This window comes from Armigeres subalbatus, chromosome 3, assembly GCF_024139115.2.
Source record: "Armigeres subalbatus isolate Guangzhou_Male chromosome 3, GZ_Asu_2, whole genome shotgun sequence".
Taxonomy (NCBI): Eukaryota; Metazoa; Arthropoda; class Insecta; order Diptera; family Culicidae; genus Armigeres; species Armigeres subalbatus.
In genome coordinates this window covers 14,120,916-14,148,710 of record NC_085141.1, presented here as the reverse complement: position 1 = coordinate 14,148,710, position 27,795 = coordinate 14,120,916, and the positions used below count along the sequence as shown (strand labels likewise).

The 27,795-nt window shown below is 40.1% G+C and overlaps 1 protein-coding gene across 1 annotated transcript; it reads right to left on the bottom strand.

The window, feature by feature from the left end:
* Positions 1–841: 841 nt before the first annotated feature.
* LOC134219411 (procollagen-lysine,2-oxoglutarate 5-dioxygenase) lies at positions 842–13,713 on the bottom strand. Its single transcript, XM_062698135.1, has 5 exons — positions 13,234–13,713; positions 3,476–3,564; positions 1,585–3,303; positions 1,313–1,464; positions 842–1,248 (listed from the first exon to the last, which is right to left on the bottom strand). The coding sequence occupies exons 1-5, from the start codon at positions 13,307–13,309 to the stop codon at positions 1,116–1,118; spliced, it is 2,169 nt and encodes a 722-aa protein (XP_062554119.1). The 5' UTR covers positions 13,310–13,713; the 3' UTR covers positions 842–1,115.
* Positions 13,714–27,795: the final 14,082 nt, after the last annotated feature.

Below are 27,795 nucleotides of genomic sequence, written 5' to 3'. Positions count from 1 at the left end.
AAAAATGTATTCGCATGAATGGCTTCTATCGTGTTTCAGCGGTAAATTATCGAATGATTGACGTTGTCGTCAGTAGCAGTGAAGTGGAATTTTCTTTCAAAATTCTGATTTTCTGTGTGCGCGATACGAAAACTCTTTTATTCTGTAAGCGCGGCTGGAGCTGGGTGGAGCTACGTCCTCGTTTACTTGGAGCTGGTGTACTTGGTTACTGGCGGAGTTAAGCTGGGCAAGTGACCCAGCAAATCGAATATTTCACCGAAATTTAATTATATACGCTAAAAATGTCTTCAGAAAATAAAACTATTTTCCGCCGATTTTTATAACTTGGTGACGGCTTTGGTTCCATCCGAGACGGCGTGCTTGGCAGCAGGAGGCGGATGGTGGTCTGAATCGTTCATTGTTGAGCGCCAGACGAGAGGCCTTAGCCGCGATACACTCGAAGAAGCCATTTACGAAGCTGTTCATGATGCTGCACATGCTTCAACACCTTATAAATGTAGATGGCATAGCTTTCCTTCCTCCGTGGTCTCTGCTTCGGTTGCTTGTCGCCCTTGACGATATTTTACTGAGCCTTGCGTCTCAGTGGCAAATCATCGATTGGCTGACGTTAGCGTAAGTAACAGTCAAGAGAATTTTTGCTCGAGATTGAAATTTTGGTTTTGTTGCTGTTAGTTACATTATTGAAAATTAATCGGTTCTCTTCAAAGCAACAATTTCAATTTGTTGTGTTCAAACAATTTAAATATGACATCGTATTTCTAATTTAATTCTGAATATATCTTATTTCACAATCTATTTCTATTGAAGACAGGGGATTTCTTTTTCATCACTGAAATAATAATAATTTTTAGGATGTATTGCATGGTCAAGACAAATATCGTCTTTCTTTTATAAATAAAGACAACCTTTACATTTAAATTTCATTCACTGGAAAATACTTATAAAACATAATGGCACATTTAATATATTCAAACTAAAACGCAGATCTCATTCACATGGAGCATTCCTTTAAGTCTTCTATAGCAGGATGTCATTGATGAAATGGAAAAAAATCATGATTTCATCTAAATTGTGCGCTCATAAAACGTTATCGTTATCAGATAACCCACTGAAATTCACGGATCAATGAACGAAACCATAATATAGCGTGTTCCGCTGATCGTCTTCAGTCCTTCGTGGAAATGAGTCAGGCGACCCGGATGCATCAACATCCATCCTTTGCGAGTATCGGTTACCGAACAGTTGTACCTGCGTTAGAGATTATTTAGTTTTTCCACCTATTGCGAGAAAACAGATCTTTGTAGAATTTTACCTTAAGAAATGGCAGCCACCTCCCTCGTAATCGGTTCCTGCTCTGTTCAAGGCAATATTGATTGTGTAGGTAGAGGAATCATGATGTGGTCTCAAGGAAGGCTGTTCATCAGGCCGATATCGCACGACGAAATTCATCAGCGATCGTGGAGGCTGCGAAATAGGATTGCAGTTATTTGTTAATGTGACTTTTCAAACTATAAGCAATGGTATCAAAAGGGCCATTTTTTATGACAGGGTGAGCGAATTGACATGGGCACACATAATACTTACATCATGGAAATATCCGATGAAGATTTTCTCTTGTAGTGGTTTGACGAAGAGTTGTAAAAACTTCAACCACACCTGCTCCAAGCCAACCTGATTCATGTGAATATCTCTGGTTGGGACCGCTTCATAACCTCCTTGTAAGCGTTTATCAGAGTGCGTTCCATCTGACCATTTTCCAAAAGCTTCAACAATTTCTCTTAGGTGATCGCAAAACTTTTCAGTTGCAATAGCAAGCCAATACACATCGGGGCAGGGCTGCGTCTGAACGTAGTCTTTTTCCAGCTGTTTGTAATATTCTGGCGAAATATACTTCTTTTCCCAATCGTACTTGTTATTAAAAAGCTGGTAGAAATCAGGATGTGTTTTTGTCGTATCATAATAGTCTGTATCAATCAAATGACCGTACTGTTCCACGTTGATTACGTACATAAATATTCCCTTCGATCGCATATGCCAACAGAATGCCATATCAGGATCCGTGCCTTGTAGTTTGTAATCCACGAGGGGCAATATCGATGCTTTCACCAAATAGATGGTAGAAATGAAAGGCACGTTCCACTGACCTACAATTTTTCTCCACACAATATCCATGTAGTCATTGGATCGAGCATAGAAGCCCTGACTGCTCAACGCCCCCCAGAAATTGCTCCAAACTTTTTCCGGGCGGTTTAGCATAGGACCAATTATGTTCTTATTCTGCCTAACTAATTTACGAAGAATATCCGGATTGTCAATATGACCATCCGAATCGACAACAAACAAATAATCGCATTTCTTTGTGAGGCACTGCTGGACAGCTAGCGATCGACCTGCAAGCTCTTCATAATCGTCAGTGTAGTCTGCCTTACGGAATGATCGATACATTTTCCCGTACTTCTCCAAAAAATCGTCGATCGTTGGCTTATGATAATCGACATTGTTATGGATGAAAAGATCTATATTCTTGAGTGGATAATTTATATTTGCGATTGCTTCGAACCATTCCTCGATGAAAGGAGTTGCTCTTTCAATGAATAATGCCATCATCACTGTTGGTAAATTTCCTTCCTCTAACTCAATGAGGTTTTCGTTGATTGATTTACACTCGCCATCAACGAAAGCTCCCGCCAGATAATTTCCGTAACCGTTTAGCACAAGCTTACTCGGGCCGTTGCCATGTACTACGTAAGGTGTAGTCGAGTATTCCGTATTCTTCAGATATGCCTCCTTACTAGTCTCATCCAGAGCTAGCACAACTTGTTCTTCAACACCGTTCAAATTTTGGAACAATGAAGCCGTGTGATCAAGTTTAATGTTGAGTTCGTTACGCAGTTTTTCGTCCAAATATGCTTTAGTATAGTATAACTGATCGTCATCCGTATCTTTCAACGGAGTCTTCAGCAATCGGTACAACTTCGATGCGTAACCCATGAACAATCCCGAATTTAAAAACCGATTGCCTCGGCCCTCCAGCACTGGATACTTAGACTTCAGTTCTTCATCTGGCCAGCAGTAGCTTTCGGATCCGAATAAAACAGATGCGTCAAACGTTCTAAATTTTTCGATGATTTTGTCCATGGATGCCAGGAACAGAACATCGTAGCTGTCGGTAAATAATACGATCCGACCGTCATCCGCTTTGTAGGGTTTTAGAGCATCTCGTAAAAGGTTTATTTTGTAGCCACCACCTAGTCGAGTCATATCACCTCCGAGCCATGGCTTTCCCAGACCAAGCGTCGTTACCTGGAAGGAATGATTAATAGAAAGAGAGAATAAAGTTATTTGTGCAACGAGTTGCAAGAAAAGAAGACGAATTTTTGGATGGTATTAAGTGTCATAAAAATCGAATTCTACAATGAGTTACGTGGTTGACGAAGTGCTATAATGAACATTATACGACATTACAACACCTTACCTCAATTCCATAATGCTTGGCGGAACGGATATATCGTACATATCCTTCAGTTTCATTACTCGCTACTGTAAAAACGAGGGGAGATTTATCTGGAAAAAGAAACAAACGAGTGACGTTTAATCAATGCTGTTTTATATATCGATGGATCTTTTCTAGTGTTTCTGTTCTGACAGCATCGAGGGCATTTCGGACTGTATATTTACATATTTTTACATTACTGTGACTTACATATTTTATATGTTTTTATACGCGATATGCAGAATATGCATTTGAAATACTAATATACAAACAAATTTTCAACATTCTTTCTATTTGAAATTCTTTCTGTTATGAAATCTTCACAATATTCTTCATAACCGTCCGGGACTCACAAAAGTAAAACACATTGAGTAATATTTTCATTGGTTCTCCGCTTCTTCCGAATGAACCACGAGTTGCAACATCTATTAGGAGAACCATCCATTGTACACACCGCAAAAATCGGAAGACTGTAGTGAGCGGAGCACGTAGCCAGAATCGCGGACAATATCCCGATGAAAATGGTTCTCGAAAGTGATCCTACGGGCACAAGAAGGCGAGGTGCCCAGCGAGCAAGGTGGAAGACGATTTGCAATGTGCAGCTATAGATTGATTTGAATGGAGAAGACTTTTATTTACCACACTGCAAATAATTGATAGGGAACGTTCGTCAGTTAAGCGACGACAATATTCAGATCGCAGTTAAACAAAAGAAAAACAATATCGCAGAACGTGAAGGCGACCGTTTTCGTATTCCCGCTGCACGGGAGTTGAGTCCTTGAGACTGGGCATGTCCTTCTAGCTGTGGATTCTTCGATCTTCTGTAGCTGCCTGGTCCTAAAAGTTGCTCATTGGTTCTACCAATCCATGCTGATGATCTTTTGACCTAGGACTACGTCTATCTTATCTATATTGGGGTACACTTTACGATGTCTACAAAAAAATCGGGGACCGTCACGAAAATATGATAGACTTTAAACTTTAATATCTCAGCCGTTTCTCGATGGATTTCCATTTTTTTTTGGACCATTCGATCAAGGATGGGTCAACGAGTCTTTGAATTTATATGAAAATATTGATTTTTAACTATTTATTATCGATAATTGATAAAAAGTTTAGAAATAGATAAACCAACCAATCACGTACATGCATCACTAGCACAGACATCAAAATCAAGCAACATGCGGGTTTGGATCTAATCCTCAGTTTAAACAAGATTTCACGCAGAGCGGCCGCTTCAAAGCGATCGCAGCGAAGTGGGCACTGCATCACGGAGGCGCTGCTAACATTTTCAACGGGAATCCAAATCAACCTCAACGAATCAGCATTTTATATAATGGAAGGGTTGACTACAAAAATAGCACTGTTGTAATCCTGTGCCGCCAATGGCTGAAAATTTATTACAAATAATGGTGTCAGTTAGTAATTGGAAAGGAGCGTTGGGGGAAAAAATTGGTTCTTCTCAGGACCAACATTTTCTGAAAAGTAAAGTTTAATTGCGAAAGTGAACTGTTTCGGTGACATCGGCGTTTGGCGTGGAAGCTTGGTTTCTGTTAGTGATATCATCCATTCAAATTTACAGATCGTAAGTTTCGAGTGGAAGAAGGATTTTCAGTTATAAATCGTTGAAAAAAAAACGTCAAAGATATACTTTTTTATACCATTTATACCATTGGTAATAATTATTTTGAATCTCATGTGTTAGATTATGGCGTGATTGACGTGAAACATGCTTAGCCTTTCTTGTATATTTGTGTTTTAGATTTTTGAAGAAATTGCTTTGGAAAAAAGTGCGAAAAAAAATTTACTTATAATGCGTATCCAACTAGGACTCTTCGCTAAAAAATGCAACGTGCCTTGTTTTGATTTGTTTTACGTAAAATCTAATTTTTTAAAGTCTTTTATTTATTTTTGTTGTTGCCTTTTCTCCCGCTCCCGTTGCCTTGCATTCATAAAATTCTCCGAACGGCCCGTTGTCTGTGGAAACCCGATCAAAATTACTCGCGCGCGCCGGAAAGCGGCTTTCGTATATCTAATGAAGTAATTCCATTAGTCCCGACCCTTTATTAATCGTTATGAATGCACATTATATTTGCACCCATATCAAATCACAAACGGGCGGGGCTAACGAGCTTAATTTATTGAATATAAGAAAGCTGCTTTCCGTGGCGCGTGATCCATTTTGCAAAGAGTGGTTCGACAAAATTTGATGCAGCGGAGTGGACACAGCAGCACGAAGGCGTGGGTAGCAGTGGCAATGCTGAAAATCAAACGGTGGAGGCTTAGCAAAAAATCTTCGAGTGCCGGTCGGACAATTTCAACACAAGTTGGCGGCAAGCGTTTGAATGCAGTTAGTTATTAAAAAGGTGCATTGGGAAAAGAAAATTGGTTCTTCTCAGGACCAGAAAGAAAGAAAGAAAGAGTTAATTGCGAAAATATACTGTTCTGGTGGCATCGGGTTTGGCGTGGTAGCTTAGTTGCTGTTAGTGATTCCACCCATTGAAATTGATTGCATCATCTCCCTCCAACGCGCCATCAAATTCGCTAGTTACGATTGAGTTTTGCACTTTGAAGAAAGTTCATTTCGAATACATAGTCGGATCAACCTTCTTTTGTATAAAATGATTGCTGTATAAAATCGATGAGGACGCTACCTCAGTGGAAACTATCTACAGCTACCACCCATCGGCGAACGTCGCTCGGATATACAGATACCAAGAGATAATGTTTTGTAATATGAAGAAACTTCGTCTTGACTCAAATTTCTTTTGTTATTCTTCGCAACAATAGGCATCTTAGATAACCAAAAACTCAAAACCAAATTCAGAATCTTGCGAGAAAATTTCATAGGATTTTTAAAATTTGTCATTCTCCGAACGGTCAACACCTAAACGATACGATACCGAGTGGTCCTGTTATTTGTCCTATGCGGTCTTGATGAGGTTTCAGCAAGGTTAATCCTCGATCTGCAGCCGACTTTAACCGCTTGGAAATAAGAGACGATGGTCAGTCCTCGGCCGATGGAAACTCCGAGGACCATGACAAGTTTCCGGTTTGGGATCGGCTGCCCATCAGACTAGACCCGAGGGAACGGTGACGCAATTTCCCGACCTACATGGTGCAGTCAACCAACAAGATCCACCGATGCAACCACAGTCCAACAGCTGCTTCAGCCCTAGTGGGGTCGAATTGCGGTGAAACGCCTTCGTAATCTTTGGAGAAATTAGATCTACGTTTTTCTCTTGGTCAAAAGCGCTCTAGTGTACGTCCCCTGATCCGGGGAAGTACGAACTTGCCCCATACCCCGGGGGAATGGCGTGTAGACGGAAACCAAATCATCCGTCAGCCCTAAGCTTTTCACGCTGCCTACGGTTCACCAACTTCTCGATGACCTTTGATACACAGAGGGTCAGCGACATAGGCCGGTAGGCAGCAGTGTCGCCGGAGGAGATACTGTTTTTAGAGATCGCCACCACTCGTCGGGATAAGCTAGACTGGTCCAGGGGGATGGTTTTACAACAATTGATACACTATTCCGTAAGAACCAGACGCATAGTCCTGGAGGTGGGGGAAGCACTTGAAGCACTTCAGGATGGTGAGGAACAGGAGTACGGGAATTCCGCACAGTTGACCCAATTGAAGGTACCTCATTCATGTATCACTACTGTGGCGGCGAGTTGCTTTCATAGTGCTTGGTAAGCAGTCGCGTCGAATCTTTAGAGGCCGGAGGCCGGAATGTGATCGTGTTGAGAGTTAAGGGCAAGTTCTTCAACTACAACTTGATCTATGCATATGCATGCAGTCACCAACGCCAAACCGATGATGTGACGCATCTAGTGCATCTAGACAAGACCTACGGAGAATAACCAACACACGACTTGAAGTTCATAATTGGTGATGCAAATGCACAGGTCAGAAGGGAAGTGTTCTTTCGCTCAGTCACTGGAAAGGAGAGCCTTCACGCATTATTACCAATGACAACGGCCTGAAACTTGTCAATTTGCCACAGGCAGAGAAATGGCTATTTGTAGCACTTATTTTGTACCCAAGAATATATTGTATATTGTAGACATCCAAATGGCGATATGTGTTCTCAAATCAATCATGTTTTGGTGGACGGTCGGCATTTCTCAGATGTCATAGATGTGAGAAACTTCCAATATTGACTATGGCAACTATCTGGTGGTATGTAAGATTCGCGCAAGGCTGTCCAGCGTCACCGGTTCTTGACGTGAGAGTACCATGTGACTGTCGGGCGGGGGCGTTCCGTTGCAAATCGCTCATAAGCCCGACCAAAGAATCGAAGGACAAGAGGAAGAAACGTATTGTGGTAGCAAGTCCCCGAGACGGTAAATACAACAGCCACAGAGGTACTTGGAACTACACAAGGGTGGTTTGATGTGGAGTGCGAGTGACAGGTGAGAAAACCAGGGCAAGACCTGCATGCTCGTGGCGGCCACAAACACGTACAAAGATCAGAAGCGACGCGCGGAAGTTCTATAAAACGATAAACAACATGCGCAAGAAAAGCGCTCCGGCGCCACTCATGATCAATGACAGATCCGGAAATCTACCGACCGAGCAGGGATAGCTGCTAGGTGGAAGGAGCACTTTGAATTATTTTTAAATTGTCAATCGGACCGAAATTAAGATTGTGGATAGAGCTAATGAACGATTAGGCCGCTGGAAAGGACGGAAGTCCGGCCGAGCTTGTAAAATGTGGGAGTGATCGGCGGAACCAAAAAATCCTCAAGTGTTTGAAATGATTTGGGAGAGAGAAGAAATGCTTTCGAGCTGGCTTGATGGCTTCATATAACGGCATACACTCGATTGTGCTAACTATCGAGGTACATATAACACTTCTCAATGAATGTATGACAAAAGGTCGAAGGGACAAAAGGTCGAAATTACAAAAGGTCGAAAGGGTCGAAATGGACAGAAGGTCGAAAGCACAAAAGGTAGAAAGGGACAAAAGGTTGAAAGAGACGAAAGGTCGAATGGGGCCAAAGGTCGAAAAGGATTAAAGGTCGAAAAGTACAAAAGGTCGAAAGGGACAAAAGATCGATCAAGAACAAGTTGATAACAAGTAAAGTGTATTTCAAGGGAATTTGTGAAATGCATTTAACTTCAAGCGGAGTTAATACACTTATTTCATCAATCGAAATTGTAGAATGAGCATTTTTCAAAGAAAAAGTAATTACTATGAAACAATTTTTTTGAATATCTAGATAGTACTGTTAGAGATGAAAAGATTATTAATTTAAGAAATAAATTAAACTTGTATTGTGCGAGATTGATTCTCTCTGTTTCAGTTTCTTGTTTATTTCGACCTTTTGTTTCTTTCGACCTTTTGTTTTTTTCGACCTTTTGTCTCTTTCGACCTTTTGTCACGTTCGACGTTTTGTCCTTTTGTCCCTTTCGACCTTTTGTCCTTTTCGACCATTTGTCCCTTCGACCTTTTGTCTTTCAACTTTTTGTCCTTTCGACCTTTTGTCTTTCGACCTTTTATCACTAACCCCTCCTTAATACCGAATTATATTAACAGCCTGCCCCCGTTTTCGGAGACTTTTACCGGCGAATATCAAAGCGGTTTTCGAGAAGGACGATCAACAGCGGATCAGATGTTTGCTCTGTGACAAATCTTTGATACATACAACAGGAATACAACGTGCGGACTCATCTTCTAATGGTGGATTTTAGGGCAGCGTACGACTTAGTGAAACGGAACGAACTGTGGCATATCATGTTAGTACATGGCTTTCCGGCAAAACTGTTTTGCTGATTCGTGTGATGCTAGATGGATCCGAATCGAGCGTCAGAATATCTTGTGAGACATCCGATTCGTTCGTGTAGTTGGATGAATTGATGTCAAGCGATGCGCTCTCACGCTAAAAATGAACTACTCAAAATTGAGTCGAATCCGACTCATTTTCATTAAAAACGGGACAACTCAAAATTTGAGTAAAAGATACTACTTCAATAAAATGATGATTTCGCGAAAGTTAAGCTTGGCCTTCCATCAATTTTTAATACGACAGATGCGAATCAAGTTTATCTATCTATCTAAGTGCATTTTACGACAAACAGACTCCTAGTTTAAGTGCAATCATCATTTTATTGAAGTAGTATCTTTTACTCAAATTTTGAGTTGTCCCGTTTTTAATGAAAATGAGTCGGATTCGACTCAATTTTGAGTAGTTCATTTTTAGCGTGCTCTAATCTGTTATTCAAGGTGCAACTCGAAAATTTGAAGTGCAAGGGAACGGAAGCAACATTAGAAAGTCTTACATGCTCCTTGGTTTTGCGGATGACATCGACATCATTGGTGTAGATAGCGGAGCATTGGAAGAAGCTTTCGTGCCTTCAAACGGAAGACTGAAAGAATAGGGCTGATCATACACTCTGTCAAAACTATGACAAAACCTGACGAGTGACAGAGAAGCGGACAGTCCAAACCTTGTTGATTCCAAGGTGCAAGTGAGTGGGATGTGATTTGAAGTTGTCGACGAATTCATATAGCTTGGAACACTCATTACATGTGATAATGACGTTAGCCGCGAGGTGAAAAAACGTGCCGTTGCTGAAAGATGGACTTTCTAAGGTTTGCGTTGCCAGCTGAAGTCTCGCAGCTTAGGGCCACGGACATAACCTGCTCGGACACATCATAGATTCGTCCTTGGGGCAGGGACGATTGAAGATGCAGACTATCGAATTCTTGGAGCGGTTGAGCGAAGAATACTGCGTTCAATACTTGGCAGCGCCATGGTGAATGGCGCCGACGATACTGGCGAAACATATTTTGTTGGCGAGGATAGGATTGATAGGACTGATTGTGAACAAAAAAAAACAACATGTTTTGACAATTATGTACCCCGCATGTTTGGGGTTGATAACAAAGGGAACCGCAGCGACAATCTTCCTTTATGGTTTATTACCTCTATTGCCAGAACAGAGTGAGCGTGCTGAAACAAATTTCTGAACATCCATAACCATGATTTACGATGCCACCTACTCAATATTATGTAGGTATAACAATGAATTACCAATGGTTAACAATGAATGTTAACCGCCAGAAATTTGTATGGCGAAAGACATCTAACGCGGGTTTTCTCAAATTTAGAAACTTTTCATGAAAAACTATTTGGTACCGGTTATGATGGAAGGTGTCCGCTACTACGCCTACCAAATATTTTTTCGATGAAGGTGCTTGATTTTGAGAAATCGAGCCTTAGATGCCTTTCGCCTTTACTAATTTCAGAAAGTTAACTCCTCGTGTGCCGCTGTAAGCACGCTCAAAGCAGGTGATTCATTGCTCTGAATTCCGATGCAAATCCTGACTACGATAAATAGCTTTCTTCCATTTCGGGTTGACTTGTTCTTTAAAAGTTCGGGGTTTGGGCTGCGCTGTAGCTATTTATAAAGAGAGCGTTTTAATTTTTTTCAATGGTCTTTCGGAGCGACCATTGATGCTATTTTTGAATATAAGTCATCTTAACTAACTGTCAGGTAATATATAAAGGGAAAAAGAGAATAAGAACCCGTAATTATTGTTACATAGTTTGAACCTTTTTGCTTTTCTCGTATTATTTACCAAGTATAACTAATAATGTATTTTGTAACATCAAATATCAAATACTGAATTCTTGCTTGGGAGTGAATACACTTTTTCACCAACTGTAGAAAAGGAATGATTTTTCTTCATGCTTTGCAACGAAGAGAGGGTAAATTTTAATCAAGCCCAATGCGCACATATACCACGCATAGTTCCCGAAAGTAGCTTGTGATTACATTACACCAGATCACAGAATCCGTAGCAACAAGAGCGGTAACATATGGCGGCAACATGTGTGTATGTAGTTAAAGAGCGTGTGGCCTACGTGCTTCGTGATTTGGCTTACTTCCTCCAGCATGACGGTTTATTCCTAGAACATGTTAAGCTCGAAATTTGTGCACATACGATTGATAGCCAGTGATGTTAATCTGCCCTTGATTTCATAATTGACGTAACAACCATTGCACTTTCGTATGTATTTGGAACGATTTAAGGACAAACTTCGCAGATTTAAAACATTTCAACCCGCATACACTTAAATGTGATTTAAATCTTGCAATTTATCGAAAACACATTGGTTGAATTACTCTAATGAACGATAAGTAAGTTGAATGCGCGGGAGTTTTGAATGGTTGTTATGTCAATTATGAAATCATGGGCGTTAATGTTTATGGGTTCTAATCCCATATTCCTTTTTACATTTTACATGATAAAAAATGTTTTGTCTATTTAGGGGATTTTTTCTGTATTTGATTTGTTTTAGTATATGACCAGAAAACAGTGCAGACTTGCTATTCATTTTTATTTGCAATATATTTCAGCCAATAAAATAAAATTATATTTATCAAATCAAATCAGATAATCAAAAGTTTTGAAAACAAATTGCCAATCAACGATTTATTATAGAGCTTTATTATTGAACTTCCGCATCTTGTGCTCATTCCTATGCGTGTTTTTGTAGTCCAAATTAGCATTTAAGGGAATCTCAGAATTAAAGATTTGGTCTACTTTTTATGATGTGTGACGATTTTTTTATATGCTACTTTTTCATTGCTCATCCTATAATCGGATCGATTGCAAAAAAGATTCTTTCATAGTCATGTATAAGAAAATTTTCAATACATACACCCAAGAAACAATTCTGACAATTATTGTATAAAATCTTGGCTTTTTAAACAGATATCTGTAAAATCTGTATGCTTTTTATACAGATATTGTATTAAAATAATACAAATTTGTAAGTTTTCAATACAACAATTGTATTAAAATCTTCCGAAATTGTATATGCCCAATTATTATACAGTTTCTGTAAGGTTCTTATGCAGAATTGTATTAAAATATGCCATCAGCTGGTTAAGTGTTATATATAAAAAAATAACGTCTTGGCATAGGTCATTCTTTATGTGTTCTTATTTAGAATGGCTCACGCTAGTGAGTTCATACATCAGTAGAAGAGAATGTAGATGTTTATTTTACTGCTTTCAGCACCCGTGTGTAGGGGGAAAGAGGAAACGTTTCGCCTTTTCACCAATGTTTCTATGCCTTCAGAACTAAAAAAAGTCATATATTTGATCAAACGTGTAAATGAAGTATCGCTTATCTGGTTTTTAGATTGTGCTAACCATAGAATGACCATTAGTTGATATTTGGGACACTCTAATCAGTGGACTATTTATTAGTATTTTCTTGCTATGAGTTCCAGAAACATTGTTGCTATTTTGTATAAATCGTTGCCTATTCAGAAGAAATAATAAAAGATAATGCAAATAATAATAAAACGCACTGAATATAATTGATATGCACTGGACAATCTACAATGGACTGTCGAGAATACGGATGGTCGCGACAATGCTGACACATAGTTTTAGCCTATAGGCATTTATCCGAGTAATTTTTAATAGTAGCCAATTGGACAACTCCTCACATTGAATCAAATTTGCTTTTGGAGTGGTGTCAATTAATTTTGCAGCATAAGGCCATAATCGGCCAAAATAATATCGCGTAAAAAACACCTAGGTGTACTATTTTACAGTCGATCATTGTTCAATATTATCTCATTTAAAAAAAAAGGTTTTTTGTTATCTTTAATTATCTAATTGAAAATTGTTCTTCTCATAATTGAACATGTATGTAGCAGTGTCTATCTAAAATCGAAACATCACTGTACATTTGATCATTTCCGACTTACCTTCGCCCACGCATCGATGACTTAACGCGATTACGATCACCGCCAACAACTGCACTAAAACTATCCTGGAACACATTCTATCTTACTAGGTATGTTAGCAATGCCACGACATTTATTCGCAAATTTTCCAACTAAACGACTCCCAGATTTCCTCTGACGCACAACGCGACTGTTCTGCTTTATCTCTGCGACGGGAAAGAATTTGAATCCTTCCGCTGCGAAGAAGACTGCGTTCCAGAATGTGCTCACTCAATTGAATCGCCAGACGCGGCTCGTTTTCTGTAATACTAATTAAAACTGCACGCCTCAGCTATGGCACTGCACATCGACATGACTTATACAAACTAAATGTGCCGACATCAAATCAGGGAATGTTTGCTAGTGCGTATGTCGTACCAATGTAGTACTCAATGAAATTCTGCTAGTCTGTATGAAACATATGAGGAACGGCGAGATTACGAATGGTAGAGTTATAGCAAAGGACGACAAAAACAGAATGATTGCATCCAAATATTCAACATGGAGTGAATGACGTTTTTGTACTCCATGTCATGCGCCGTGAAGTTCAGTTTCTGTCACGTTCCTAATGAAGCAGTGGTGGCGTTGTATGCTATGTTGAACACGAGTGTTCGCTGCTTGAGGCGCAATATTTTGTGTGGTGAATGTACGAGTGAGTTGCAGCTACAAAAATATTCAAATAATTTTAATTAATCATTCAAACTTTTGTCTTTTTCAATTTTTATTGAGAAATATTATGAAAGTAATACTACTAGCGAATGCGATTAAATACTTTTTCCTAACGAAACTAAACGAAACAAAATTTCAAACTTCGAAACGATACGAACTCAAGGTCCATTTAATTCGAAATTTTACGAAACGAAACGAGTTTTTTTTTGTACGCTATTATGATTTCATTTTTTCAAAGCCAAATAACTGCTTTGCGATCAATAGTGTTATAGTAACAGAAGAAGCTTTTTTTTTACTTATGGATCCTGTGCACCTCCGGTGGTGCAAAGGGCCGACTTGAAAGATCCCCATCCTGAGCGATGCCCGGCTATCGCTTTACCCTGTTGCCAGGTTAGATTTCGGTCGACTTCTTTTATTTCTTTATTGAGGCTTCGCCGCCATGAGCCTCTGGGTCTGCCTCTGCTGCGATGTCCCGCTGGGTTCCAGTCTAATGCTTGCTTACAGATTTCGTTTCCGCCCCTACGTAGAGTGTGGCCGACCCAGCCCCACTTCCGATAACAGAAGAAGCAGTCTTGATAAATCGCCGCGTTCCCGTTTATATACATTTGTGCCACTTTCAAAGAAATTCATCATGCACAGAAAAAAATAATGAAAAGTAATCAGCGTGTGAAAAATTAAGACGTGGAAAATTACACTATTATGGGCGTTCACGAATCTTTTCCAACAATTTTTTCCTAAATGTATGCAATTTACATAGCATTATGACACTTATTCGTATAAAAAGTGACATAATGCAATACAAATTGCATACATTCAGATGATAAAATCGTTTAAATTTACGCTCTTTTTAGCATTCCCTTTATGTGCATTACTTTCGTGTAAATTTCAACAACTTTTTCTATCTGTGTGGAGTGTGTGCTCCCGAATCTGATCAATTTTATATCAGTTCAGCAAGTATATGAAAATATAGAAATTGTGGGATTTTTTTGTATTCGTATTCAAATTCTGTTAAAAACCTTGTTTCACTTAAGAATTATGTGATTATGCTGAAGCATACTTCATATTGTTCTATCAGCGTGGTTTTATGGAATTGAGCTAACTCAAAACCAGAAAAAGAATGAATAGAGTTTATTTTTATCTAGTGGGATACTCATATCTATATTCACATCTGCCAGGCTTGTACGCAGATAAAGAATTGTTAAGGGGTCGTACACTAATTACGTAAGCACTTATGGGGGGAGGGGGAGTCTACCATTTTCTTACGTTCCATAAAAATAAAAAATGATTTGTATGGGTAAAATCTTACATGGGGGGAGGGGGTTGAAAAACCCAGAAAAAATGCATACGTAATTAGTGTGGAAGCTTTGCAACTGTAACACTGAAGTATGTTGATGTGGTAGTTGGTAATGGGTCGGTAATCTCGACGAACCGAGATGTTGTATGTTTGTCCTTGTATATGTATTTTTGTATATAAGGCATGCAAAAATTGTTGCCAAATTTTCATCCTCAACCGACTTCAATTGAGTGCAAGAAACAGCTGCCATGGATTGTATGAGCCGGTCACGTCCTTACAATCAATTTAGGCTTAGTAGAGAAAAATTAAGGAATAAGAATAAGAAAGGAATCGTTGGTTAGTTGAAAAGGCAATCCAGGGGAACCCACCTTAGTAAGCGACTACATATTCATTATTGTAAACGAAGTGATTTTGAAAAAGACAAAAACCGTGTTTCAAATCAATCAAACGAAAAATCCATTTTTTTTCCACTTCGCGTTCTCCCGTACTAACTGCCGTCCCGTGACCAGCAGCAACACGATCGATTCCGCACTCATATTGTGCAAATAGTATGTGTATTTCGATGATTCGCCGAGTATTGACTGTTGTGTGGAGTATCTTCAATCTTCTGAACTTTTTATTCTTACTTTTAGGTAAGATTCAAATTGTTGTTTGAACGTAAAATGTTGCGTTTTGTTTGCCGTAGGGCCTTCTAAAATCTTAAGCGGTGCTTTCCCATGCGCTTAAAGCTGGTTTGAGGCCTACGCGGAGGTGAAGAAATCGGCCTGTAATAAGAAAGAAGCGCTCTGGAAGAATTCACAAGGGCGCTAGGAATCCACGTCACAGCTTTGCCTCTTTGACAAAGGGTGTCAGGCCATTAGGCCGAAGGCCGTTAGGCCGTTAGGTCATTTGGCCGAAGGTCATTAGGCCGAACGGCCATTAGGCCGAATTAGCAAAAAGAAGCAAGAAGTGAAAAATGAGAAGTTCTTCCTTCTTCTTTCTTTCTTCTTCTTTCTTCCTTCTTCTTTCTTTCTTCTTCTTTCTTCCTTCTTCCTTCTTCCTTCTTCCTTCTTCAATCTTCCTTTTTCTTTCTTCCTAGTTCTTTCTTCCTTCTTCGTTCTTTCTTATTCCTTTTTCTTTTTTCCTTCTTCCTTCTTTCTTCTTCCTTCTTTTTTTTCCCTGTTCCTTCTACCTTCTTTCTTCCGTTTTCTTTCTTCTTCCTTCTGCCTTCTTTTTTCTTTCTTCTGCCTTCTTCCTTCTTTCTTCTTCCTTCTCCTCCTTCCCACATCCTTCTTCCTTCTTCTTTCTTCCCTCTTCCTTCTTCTTTCTTCCTTCTTCCTTCTTTCTTCTTTCTTCTTCCTTCTTCCTTCTTCCTTTTTCCTTCTTCTTTCTTCCTTCTTTCTTATTTCTTCTTCTTTCTTTCTTATTCCTTCTTCCTTCTTCTTTCTTCCTTCTTCCTTCTTCCTTCTTCTTTCTTTTTTCTTCTTTCTTCCTTCATCTTTCATCCTTCTACCTTCTTCCTTCTTTCTCCTTCCTTCTTCCTTCTCCCTTCTTCATTCTTCCTTCTTCCTCCTTTTTCTTTCTTCTTCCTTCCTTCTTCTTTCTTCTTTCTTCTTTCTTTTTTCTTCCTTTTTCCTTTTTCCTTCTTCCTTCTTCCTGTTTACTTCTTCCTTCTTCCTTCTTCCTTCATCTTTCATTCTTATTCCTTCTTTCTTCTTCCTTCTTCCTTCCTCGTTCTTCCTTCTTCCTTCTTCCTTCATCTTTCATCCTTCTTCCTTCTTCCTTCTTCCTTCTTCCTTCTTCCTTCATCCTTCTTCCTTGTTCCTTCTTCCTTTTTCCTTCTTTCTTATTCTTTCTTCCTTCTTCTTTCTTCCTTCTTCCTTCTTACTTTTTCTTTCTTCCTTCTTCCTTCTTACTTTTTCTTTCTTCCTTCTTCCTTCTTCTTTCATATTTCTTTTTTCTCTCTTCTTCTTTCTTCCTTCTTCCTTCTTCTTTCTTCCTTCTTCCTTATTCTTTTTTCTTTCTTCCTTCTTCATTGTTCCTTCTTTCTTATTCCTTCTTCCTTCTACCTTCTTCCTTTTTTTCTTTCTTCTTTCTTCCTTTTTCTTTTTTCCTTCTTCCTTCTTCCTTCTTCTTTCTTCCTTCTTTCTCCTTTCTTCTTCCTTCTTCCTTCCTCATTCCTTCTTTCTTCTTCCTTCTTCTTTCTTCTTTCTCCATTCTTCTTTCTTCTTTCTCCCTTCTTCCTTCTTCTTTCTTCCTTCTTCCTTCTTCATTCTTCTTTCTTCCTTCTTCATTTTTACTCCATCCTTCTTCCTTCTTCCTATGTTTTTCTTCCTTTCTACTTCTTCCTCATTGCGCACTACTCACTTCTCACTCCCCAGTTCTCATTCGGCCTAATGACCATTCGGCCTAATTACCGTTCGGCCTAATGACCATTCGGCCTAATGACCTTCTGCCTAACGGCCTTCGGCCTAATGACCGTTCGGCCTAATGACCATTCGGCCTAATGACCATTCGGCCTAATGGCCTTCGGCCTAATGACCCAGCATCTTGACAAAGTTATACTGATCTGATTCATATCTGATTACATTTACACTCTGAGCCTGACGTCTTAAATATTGAGCCGGATCACTTACAAAATAGGATAGAACAGTTGAAGATATATTTCGTTTTCTGACATTTCTAACAAAACACTGAAAATGTTTTATAGAAGAAAACTAAATACGTATTAGTCGACTCAGAATAGGATTATGTAGTAAGCATTAATAAAAATAGAGGTTATCGAGATGTAGAAAGCCCAAATGTATGTAGATTGAAGGGACTTAGGGAACCATCGACATAGGGAAAGATATCGAGATATAGAACATCGAGATGTAGAGAGTCGACTGTACATATTACTATGTGTTGATCTATGAAACAAAGTTACCTGGAAAATTGCTGCCGCTTCTGCCGAGAAGACGGAGCAGACGTCTGGTAGTTGGTGGGAGGTGGATGTGCCTTCGCTGGAAACAATTCCGATACCCACTTTGCCTTTGGCCTTGGAGCCGTCCGTGTACCTGATCGATGTTATTTGGTAACACTCCCCGGTTCGTTTACTGAAAAGACTTTGAGCTTGTTTTTTGTTGGGAGTTAACGCAGCTGTGTCTTCTGCGTTAGGTCGAGTTTTGGTGGTTTTACGACCAGCTCCTGGGGCCGAGGCGGTGGAGGGCGGCGATTTTAGGAAGTTGGCGGATGTGGGTCCTCACGCACTTATCAGCGGGCATGATGAAACCCACTGATTGAAACCATTTAGTGATTTTATTGACGGCGGCTCGGGCTTTGCTCTGGATATCTTGGGATGATTGCCGACGGCGATGACGAGGATTTCGTCGGCGTATACAATGATGTGTATGTCTTTGGGAAGGTCCCTGAATACCTCCTCCATCGCGACCAGAAATAATGTGACCGCAACTACTGAGGCCTGGGGAACTCCAATTTCGTCTTTCACGGTTTTCGATGTTTGATTTCCGAGTAGTACTCGGAAGGAGCGGTCGAGTACGAAGTTCTTAATGAACATGAGGAGGTTACCGGAGATACCGCAGAGTGCCAGCTTCCTGACCACGCCGGGGGTCCATGCACGGTTGTATGCACGAGAGCTGTGGTAAATTCCAGAACAAATTCCTTTACCTTTTTATTTGGACTTAAGCTTTTTATAATTTTGGAATAATTTTCCAATATATTTATCAGAACTATCTCAATACTCTCCACTGGTTCAAGCCCATTTGAAGCATCATGTTCCATTGGATCCCGCAAATGCTAGTTCGATTAATGACCTGTTAGTGTCTTTGTCAGACTTTATATCTAGTAAATGCAGCTCGTCATACTAGTCGGCTGTTAGAGTATCCGCTCCACTCCGCTCGTGGAGGGAAAACCGTTTGCGCTTAACTTCCCTCGTCGTCCGTTGGGGGTGGGCTTTGCGGCCCGAGTACATCTACACAATTTTCGAGATCTCGGCATTTTTTTGTTTATTTTCCCGAGATGGGCACCACCGAGTTTCAGCAAGCATGATTTTTGCCGAGATTTCAGTTAAAGTGACGCTTCAGTTGCTGAGATACGGTAAATATTTTGCTGAAAATCTGTAATAAACCAAAGTTTCTGCCAAAGTTCAGTTGAGCTACAGCGGTGCCCAATTTTGCCGAGCTCGAGAAAGAAACACTTATTTCGTTTTCGTTTTTGCGGTGTAGCTACACTCGTGCTACACTTTTGCACCGAAAATGTGCTACACCAGAGTAGCATTTTTCTTGCACTGAAACAAGCAGTGTAGCACCAGAAAAAATCAGAGTGTGCCGTGTAGTGTAGTTTGTTGTCAAGTTTCTCACGTTGTTATTATTTTCTTTTTATGGTATCCAACAGGTATCCATAACAAACAAGCCTAACTGCACTCAAAACGTTCGTTTTTGCCTAGGATAGGATGTGCCAATTAGTCATTAAAAATCGTACCGATTTTCTGTCAAAATCGTACCGGTTGCTGATTGGGTGAAAATGACAATCGATTACTTCGATCGGCGGTTTCACATTTTCAAAAGGGCAGCTTGTTGTTACCTTGGCCGTGTTGCTGGATAATCAAATTGAATGTAATGATAAAATTCAAAAGTTTGTTTTTTTCATTTTTTGGGTAAAATTAATTTATGCTAGGCTGCAAATGATGTATGCATGATTCTTAAGAGCTATGCTAATTTAAAACACTCGATTTGAAGCATTATTGACCAACTTTTTACCCATTTCACTGTAAAACTCTTACATCTCCCCGAAATTTTTTTTTTCTGATGGTACGTAGCATCCTTTATTACGAATTATGGAAGAAGAGAACGAGAAAACATGATATTTTCACATATACTATACGGCGGATTTTGCATAAAAAATATTTGGAAGCACTGGCCACCACCTCGTCGAAGCAATCGACTGAGGAAACAAAAAGGCAGTTGCAATTCTATTGTCACATCCTATCCTAGGTTTTTGCCGAGCAAAATGCTGCACCAAACGGTGTCGCTACACCTCAAAAACGAAAACGACATTAGTGTGTAATGTTGAGAGCTAGCTTCCCACGTTGTCCTTTGGTGAAGAGGTTTGAGCTTTGCTAGCAGGGATAGTGCCCGAGCGCCGGGGGTTGTCCACCAGTTCCGGTTGGGGTGTAACGTCCGTACTGGCAGGGCCCCGACTACCCGTGTGACCGTCTGCTGTGTGGGTGTTCCGCGTGGCTTGACTGTTGTTTGTGTTGTTGTCGTGTGGTGGTAGGTTTGTAATTGGTGTAGTTTGAGTAACTAGTACTCGTCTGGGAGGCTTGGCTTGCACAACATTGTCAGAGGTTTGTGTTTTAAAGTGAGAATTGAAAAGGATGGGAGAGGGTTTGGGTAGGTAAATGACTTGTAGGATCGATTAGAGGCAACAGTGCGTATAAAACTACTAACTTGGCTTCGTTCGTGGGGCTCCAGTTGAGGAATTACTCTCGCTGGAGTCTCTTGGGGCGCGATCACGCTTGGGGATTTGCGTTGGTGTAACGACCATTTCTTCGCTGTCGCTGAAATTGTCGTACGGATTTTGGATGCTTGTTGCGTCCACCTTGCTCGTGTTTGCTTTGCTGGCTTGCTTGGTCTTCTTGGTGTACTTGTTAATGGCGCGCAGCTTCTCGATAACTTTGTCCTTAACTTCGAGATTCCCTTGGAGCTTGCCGATGGTTTATTCCGTCAGCACCGACACTTTTCGTGCCGTTTTGCTTGATGGCCTCCATACGGTTGTCAATTCCCGATGTTTGGTCTTGGACGCTTGCAGATCCTTGACCATTTTCCGCAAATCTCCTGGTCCTTGCTTTGACTGATTGCTTCGATGAAGGAACCGGGTTGTCCGGAGTCGTAGCGGGATTTGGAGATTTTCCTTGCTGGGTCGTATGGGATGCCTTGGTCCACGCGGATCCTTGAGATATTTCGGGCATCTTCTGTTGGAGGTTTGGTGCTCGTGGCTCTTGCAGAATTTGCACAGGGATCAGTCAAGGCATTGTGGGCGGTTCGTGGGCTCGTCGGTTGCCATTGAGGCGTCTGCGGGGTGGTGCTTCGAGCAGTTGCCGCACAATTGTTCTACACTTCTGTCTGCACATCTCTTGCCGGTGTGTCTGAAGTTCCAACACCGGAAACACCTCATGGGATTGGGGGAGTAATTTCTGGCTGGGCATCTGAAACAGCCGAAGGTAAGGTGGCTCGGGATGACTGTGCCAGAATAATCGTCGATGTGTTGGCCAACTTACCGTCGGGGAGTCGCTTTTTGATCCGGTGTAGCTCCTCCAAACCTTGCTCCTCAGTTGGCGTCTACGTCCGAGACCACGCATCTGACGGAGTTCAGTTAAGGGTGTTCTTATCTATCTGCAGCAGCTTGTCAAATGGTTTAGGGTTGCGAACCTTGAGAGCGTACGAGGTTCCACCATACTCCTTGTTCGTCTCACTCCCTCCGCGCAAGTCACAATGACGACCATTCTTACGAGATGGTTCGTTTCATTCCCTTCGCGCAAGTCACTAGTTGGTCGCACTACTGACTATGCGTCCCCACCACGCCGATGGGGTGGTTTTCACCCTTCGCCCTTACTCACGAAACCGCCACTATGCGTCTCCACCAAGGTCTCCTACCAACATGCGTCTCCACCAGACCGAACGGGAAAAAACACTATGCGTCTCCACCACTTTTTTTCCAGGCCGAATGGCTGAAAAAACAACGTCACTGGGCCTCTTCAGTGGCAAAAAACAACACCGCTTCACTGGCTGGAGGTCGAGCGTTTGCCTTCCTGCAGGGAGTGCACTTTGGAAGCCAACTCAATGAGGGACCGACTGTTTACTTCGCTGAAATTTACTCCCAGTTGTCAGCAGCAGTAAAAAGTGTTGACAACAACCTTCCGTGCACCATATTTACGCTAGTCGTCACTGAGTGGCGATACCGGCGTTTCTATCTGTTTTGTAAAAACCTGCTTCTCTGTTTTGAAATTTTCACCATGAGCTCATGGAAGAATTATACCGTTTTGACTCAAATTCCGAGCATGACTCATATTCCGAACAGTCGCGTTTAAACGGTCGTTTGAACTTTATTCGCGTAGTTCTCCATAGGATCTTGAATTCTTTTGCATTCTTGGTCCTCCGTATGGAAAAAACGATGAAATTCTTAGTTTCAGGGTGCTAAAACGCTATTGTTCGGAATATGAGTCATGTTCGGGATTTGAGCCAAAACGGTAGTTGGAAATCGATAAAATGTATGGGAAACGAGGTACAGGCATACCTCGATAGTACGTACACCTGCGTAATTTTAGTGTACGTACTATCGAAGAAAAAAAAAATCCTATGGATTTTTTTTGCCTTTTTGTTTATTTAGGAATAGCAGAATGATCATAAAACCACCCGGAAGTCAAAGTTTCGATAGAAGGCTCTGTACTCTAAGCATATTTGTATTTGATATAGTACACAAGGGACCAACAGGACCCAGATTTTTCTTGAAATGGTGCCTACATGTAGCATGGAGCAAAATCATCGTATTTGTACAGGTGAGCTTTTTTACGAAATACTGTATTTTAATGCTTCAGAACATCCATAAATTACGTGACATTTGCAGGAGTAATATTTTTAAGATATGTTACACATGGTACATAACTATGCATGCTTCTTCAAAAAGCGACGATTGGCGGTGGTTGATAGATCGCTACATTGTTACGTGACGTATTATATGGATTTCCCCTATAGATTTTATGGGAATCAATGGCTTTAAGGTTGCCCTGAACTATCACTGTCGTTGCGACTCTATTGACTCCATTGACGGTTCCTTACCAAAGCGACAAACTGCCAGCTATAGCAACAGCCGCATCGCGTTGGTTTGGAGGAACCATCATTATGATTCGTAATTATATAGGTACTTAACACAGAGATGAGTATAAAAATTTCTAAGATAAAAACGGGATAAAATTCGAAGTTTTTTTTTAAATCTTTAGAATCGTGTTTACGTTTCTCGTACACCAAGGTGTAACGAAAAGGCGAAGTTTTTATAAGAGGCCCGGAGGGCCGACTTCCGTATCACGATCAACTCAGCTCGACGAATTGAGGTGATGTCTGTCAATAAAGTCTTGAAATCTAAATCATTGGATGGCGATCTACTCACAACTGCAACTAGCGTGGAGCTGATCTAGCTGATCTGTGACCAAAAAGTGCAACGTGGGAAAATTTCATAGCCACTAGATCTCTTTTTATTCAACATATTCTCGGCCAAACATAAAGAAACTTTTTCTAAAAATGTGGGAATTGTTCTTCAGGAAACTAAAGAATTGCTCCTAAAACGTCCCCTTAAATTCCCACCAGAATTTTTTTCGTATGTCAGTCTGAAATCATTTCATTATCTTATTTGCAATTTGCTTGGAAATTTAAAAAGATTTTCCTCTCAAAATTCCTTATGAACTTTATTTGAATTAAACTTCTTATTTTAGAATTCTTCCTTAATTTGTTTCCGATACTCTTCTAGGAAATCCTCCGAAAAGTTCTCCAGGACATTCATCGGCAAATCCATTAAAAATATATCCATCTGGGATCTCCTCCTTCAGGACATACTATAGAAAATTCTCCAGGATCACTCCCATAAGAATTCCTTCTAAAACTCTTCCTAAAAAAGAAACTTCCCGGAGTAGCTCTTGAAGGAATTCTCTGCACAATAGCTTGAGAAATTTCTGTGGGGATTTCGAAACGATTTCCTGGGAGTTAATGAAGAAAATTTCTGGGGAACTTATAAAAGGATTTATGGAAAAATTCTTGAAGTAATTTCCGGGGAATTTTTTAGATAACTCGTAGAGTAATTACTGGAAGAAAATTTGGGTGATTTTTTAGAAGAATTTCCGGTGTTATTGTTTTAAGATATTGCTGTTAATTCCTGAAAAAAAACTCGGAAAACCATGAAGGGATTTTTGGATGTATTTTTGTAGACATTTTAGAGAAAGTACCCGCAGAATTTTTAAGAATTCCGGCTGGTTCTTCCGGGAGAATTCCTTAAATGATTTCTCGCCTAACTTTTCAAAAGGACATAAGTAAGATTTTTTTTTCATGAATTAATTTGAGTACTGCAATCAAAAGCTTTCATATTGGGCTGTTGATTGCAGTAGTCAAATTATTTCATGAAAAAAATGTTACTTAGGTCTTTTTGAAAAGTCAAGCGAGATTTCCAGAGGAATTTCAAGGGGAATTTGTGAAGGTTGTTACCAGCGGGTAACATTGTGTGTATTTAAAATCATGATTTCGGGAATTCAAAGAAATAAATATTAAAGACAATCCCCACGGAATCCGAATTTACTCGCGTTTTCAAGGGCACACCACTCAATACGGAAGCAATGCACAATTGTCATTTTTATTATTTCACGCATGCTGCGACGCTTTGCAACGAGTACTTTTAAATTTGGAATCATGGGGATTGTTATTAAATTAAGTACTGCGCCAACGGTCAATTAAAAAACAAACGCAGGAGATTGAGCAGCAAAATAGGGTGGCTGAATGGGCAAGAGATCGGCAAATCGAAAACGGAATGGGAAAATAGAGTTTGGCGTTGGGATTAAAGGCGAGAAGGGGCTTGCCGTTGAAGAGTAGAAGGGTAGTTGAGTTTTGAAACCCAAACTGGTAACGACGGGGGTTGTTGCGGGTTTCATTATGAAATCGTGTTCTATGGTTGCGGGGTCAAAAGGAGGTCGTATAAATAGGTAGCTCCAAACGAGTTTAAACGAAATTTTTGGAAGAATATCTGGAAAAATAGCCAGATGAATTTGCAGACATATTTCTCAAGGAATTTCCGTGAGAATTCCCGAAGAAAAAAAAATCATGAACAATTTTTCAAGACAGTTCTTGGAGCAATTTTTGGAAAAATTCCCGGGGCGTGAGTGGGAGATGCCTATCGAGGGCTTCTACATGAGTTTCTGAATAAATTCAAAGGGAATTTCTGGAAGACCTCGAAGTAATAAACGGAGAGATCTTGGTGGAATTTCTGCAGTAACTTCAGAGAGAATGCCAGGAGGAGTTTACATGAAAATTTCTGAATGATTTTCTGGTGGAAGTTCTGGGAAATGAGGCGTGGAAAGATTCCTGGAGAAACTTGCTGAGGAATTCCTGGATGAACTTGCGGAAGAACTCCTAGGTGAAATTCCGGAGGAACTCCTGGAGGAATTTGCGGAGAAATTCCTGAAGAAACTTACGGAGGAATTCCTGGAGGAAATCCGGATAAGTTCCGAAAAATTTTCTAATGCACGAAATTGATTCACGCCGTGTAAATCACGAGCCGCATGACGCCGCCACGTCACCGCTGCTGGATGAAAATGATCTGGCACGCGACCGCCGATATAATTTTAATCAGCACACAGGTCTTGATTGAATATCCCTTGGGAGAAACTGATGTTCCAGAATAAACTTCTTCTGGAATTCCAGTAAGACGTCTTAGAGGAATCTTAGATGGAACTCCTGATTGAATCTCTAGTGGAATCCAGGGATGATTTTTTTAAGGAACTCCTGGGAATAGACCATAATTATTATATCAAATAAATAAGTAACTGAAAAATATAACAAAATAAATAAAATGAAATAACTATTCAACAAAAAAAAATCCTTATATTAGTATTTAACGCTGCTAATTTGTTTCTCTTCTTTGATCAAAACATATTAAAAATTAAAAAAAAAAAATTGTACATAGCTTCGAGGTAAGTTTAATTCCACTTCTCTGCGAGAGGAAGAACCGGCCTGAATGGCCGAAGAGAAAAAAGAAAACCGGCCTTATTTCCGGATCCTGTGGTCGGATCGATTCGCGGTTTGAAACGGGTCCTGACCGCACTGACCGAATATTGACCGCCAAAGATCGGAAAATTAGCACAACTCTTTCACCGAAAATGTCTCGATTGACTTCACTTGTAGTAGAAAAGACGTCCGCTAGTTCGACCTAAACTAATTCACAAAGTTCACACTAGGGATCCTATAATAAGAGATATGCAAATACTTTTCCAGATGATTTAGCAACGCTGTTATTTTTGTTAGCAAACGCTTCCAGCACTTGCCGCAGCGCAAAATGTTGAAGCTTGTGTATGATTTTGCATTTGATAACAATTTGGAATATGTTTGTCTGTCCACTAACAGCTTTTAAATAAGCATTTTCACTAAAAAATGGAATACAAATAGTTGAAACACGATACATAAACTAGATTACTTCAACTCGCGAAAGTAAAACAAATTGTTTATTCGATAAAACTTTTCTTAAAATCTATCTCAATACCTCTCAGCCTCGTCTCAATCTGCAATTTGGCTCACGTTTTGACATTTCTCAATGCTCGATTGGCTTACAATGGCCGCTTTCGCATATCTCTCATTATAGGATCCCTAGTTCACACTATTTTATTACTCAATAGTCAATAAAACGATGAAAAGCCATTTTGCCGAATGGCGTTTGGCCGAATGCCGTTTGGTCTAATAGTTAAAAAGGATTATGACCTCAGATTATGAGTAGTAAACAGAGAGAAATGAGAAAAAGTAAGTGCACGCTTAAAATCAATAACACAGAGATATGTTTGCTTCACACAAAACGGACCTAATGCAGAACAACACCTAGATGAGCGACAGTTACACAGTCACAAAAATAGCTCGTGTGGTTTTATTGAAGCTTGGATTTCAATATTTTCAACAGTATTTGGTTCGTCATGAAACAAGGAATCTGTACAAACGTTTACATCTTAGAAAGAACCGTTATCACGACCGAACGAGGCATTTTTGCGCCTGTGTAACTGTCGCTCATCTAGGTGATGTTCTGCATTAGGTCCGTTTTGAGTGAAGCAAACACATCTCTGTGTTATTGATTTTAAGCGTGTGAGAAGTGAAAAAAAGTGAATTGAGAGCGGAGAACTGAGAACTGAGAACAGAGAACTTCTTCCTTCATCCTCCTTCTTTCTTCTTTCTTCCCTCTTCTTTCTTATTTCTTCCTTCTTTTTTTTTCTTTCTTCCTTCTTTCTTCCTTCTTATTTTTTTCTTCTTCCTTCGTTCTTCTTTCTTTTTTATTCCTTCCTACATATTCTTTCTTCTTTCATTCTTCGTCCTTCTTCCTTCATACATCTTCCATCTTTCTTATTCCTTATTCTGTCTTCCTTCTTCTTCTTTCTTTCTTCGTACGTCTGCCTTCTTCCTTCTTCCTTCTTACTTGCTTCTTCCCTTTTCCTTTTTAATTTTTTCTTCTTCCTTCGCCGGAAGGAGGAATCCCACATGGCTAAAAAGGTCTCCCAGAATATGTTTTCGAAAAAGTTTTCGTAAAAAATAGAATTTTTTTTAGAAATTTCAATTGCCACTTAATACGAATCCTTTCCCCTGTCATAAGACGAGTTTGAACAATCCCATTGAATTCCACCACTTAATTGTATCCTGACAGATACGTATTTCGACCTCAACAGTAAGGCCGTCTTCAGTGTCTTGTACTTGAAGTCGAGTCAAGTACAAGACACTGAAGACGGCCTTACTGTTGAGGTCGAAATACGTATCTGTCAGGATACAATTAAGTGGTGGAATTCAATGGGATTGTTCAAACTCGTCTTATGACAG